Here is a 994-nt window from a genome sequence, read left to right as displayed (position 1 = left end):
CACCCCAGTCCGTGTTCATTTCCTCTTGGTGCATTGCATTTTCCTATTCAGCACCTCATGCCTCCAGGGCTTAGCACTTGGAAATACAAGTATTCATGGATACTGCTCTGTGCACCCCAACGCCACTGCATTTCCCCTCCTGCACCCCAATCCGTGTTCATTTCCCTTTGGTGCATTGCATTTTGCTATCCAGCACCTCATTCTGGGTGCATTTCCCCTTCTGCACCCCAATCTGGGTGCATTTTGCCTCCATGCACCGGGATTCAGGTGCATTTCCCTTCGGTGCACCCCAGCCCCATTGTATTTCCCCTCCTGCACCCCATCCCAGGTGCATTTCTTTTCAGGGCATGTCAATCCCAGCACATTTCCCCTCTGTGCACCCCAGTCCAGGTGCACATCACCCCTATCCCCTCCGTGGTCTGCCTGCATTTTCCCCTTCCCCACCTGCACCCCAGTCCCAGTGCCTGTCCCCCTTTCTGTGCTCCTGGGTGCTGGTGCATCTCCTCTCCCAGCCCCCCAGGCTGAACCCAGCATTTTGGGTCCTCTGTCCCAGGGCCTGGCCGGGAGCTGGCATTGCCCAAGGGTGCATTCCTGTCTGTGTGGTGTGGTTCAGGAGCAGTATTTGGGTATTTTCCCTTTTTTCAGGAATTTTCCCTTTAATTTTCTCTGCCTCTCACCTCTCTGCAGGTTTACGGATCCATGAATACTTGTATTTCCAAGTGCTAAGCCCTGGAGACATCCGCTACATCTTCACTGCCACTCCGGCCAAGGATTTTGGTGGCGTGTTTGTAAGTATTAAGAAATAAATGTGTCTTGGGTTCCCCCCATCCTAATATTTCTCCATTGCGGTGCCCGGTGATTTGAAACCTTTCATAAAAACGGAGCGAACTGCTCTTCCGTGAGCCTTTCCTTCAGAAGGAGGCACATGCTCCTCCCTGCCTTCAGCCTCAGCAGGCTTTTGGAGGTGGCCCCACGTGCATTCAGGGAGCACATG

At 53.4% G+C, this 994-nt stretch overlaps 1 protein-coding gene across 1 annotated transcript in view; it reads left to right on the top strand.

Annotated features, from left to right (window-relative positions):
• Positions 1-665: 665 nt before the first annotated feature.
• Positions 666-994, top strand: part of PRADC1 (protease-associated domain containing 1) — a gene marked incomplete at its 5' end in the record, with an annotated part of 2,432 nt that continues 2,103 nt past the window's right edge. The window contains one exon of the mRNA XM_010073832.1: positions 666-788. Coding sequence (XP_010072134.1) covers positions 666-788 — 123 coding nt within the window. The remainder of the gene's footprint in view (positions 789-994) is intronic.

This window comes from Pterocles gutturalis, unplaced genomic scaffold (genome assembly GCF_000699245.1).
Source record: "Pterocles gutturalis isolate BGI_N339 unplaced genomic scaffold, ASM69924v1 scaffold1116, whole genome shotgun sequence".
In the NCBI taxonomy this organism is placed as follows: Eukaryota; Metazoa; Chordata; class Aves; order Pterocliformes; family Pteroclidae; genus Pterocles; species Pterocles gutturalis.
This window is presented reverse-complemented; position numbering and strand designations above follow the sequence as displayed.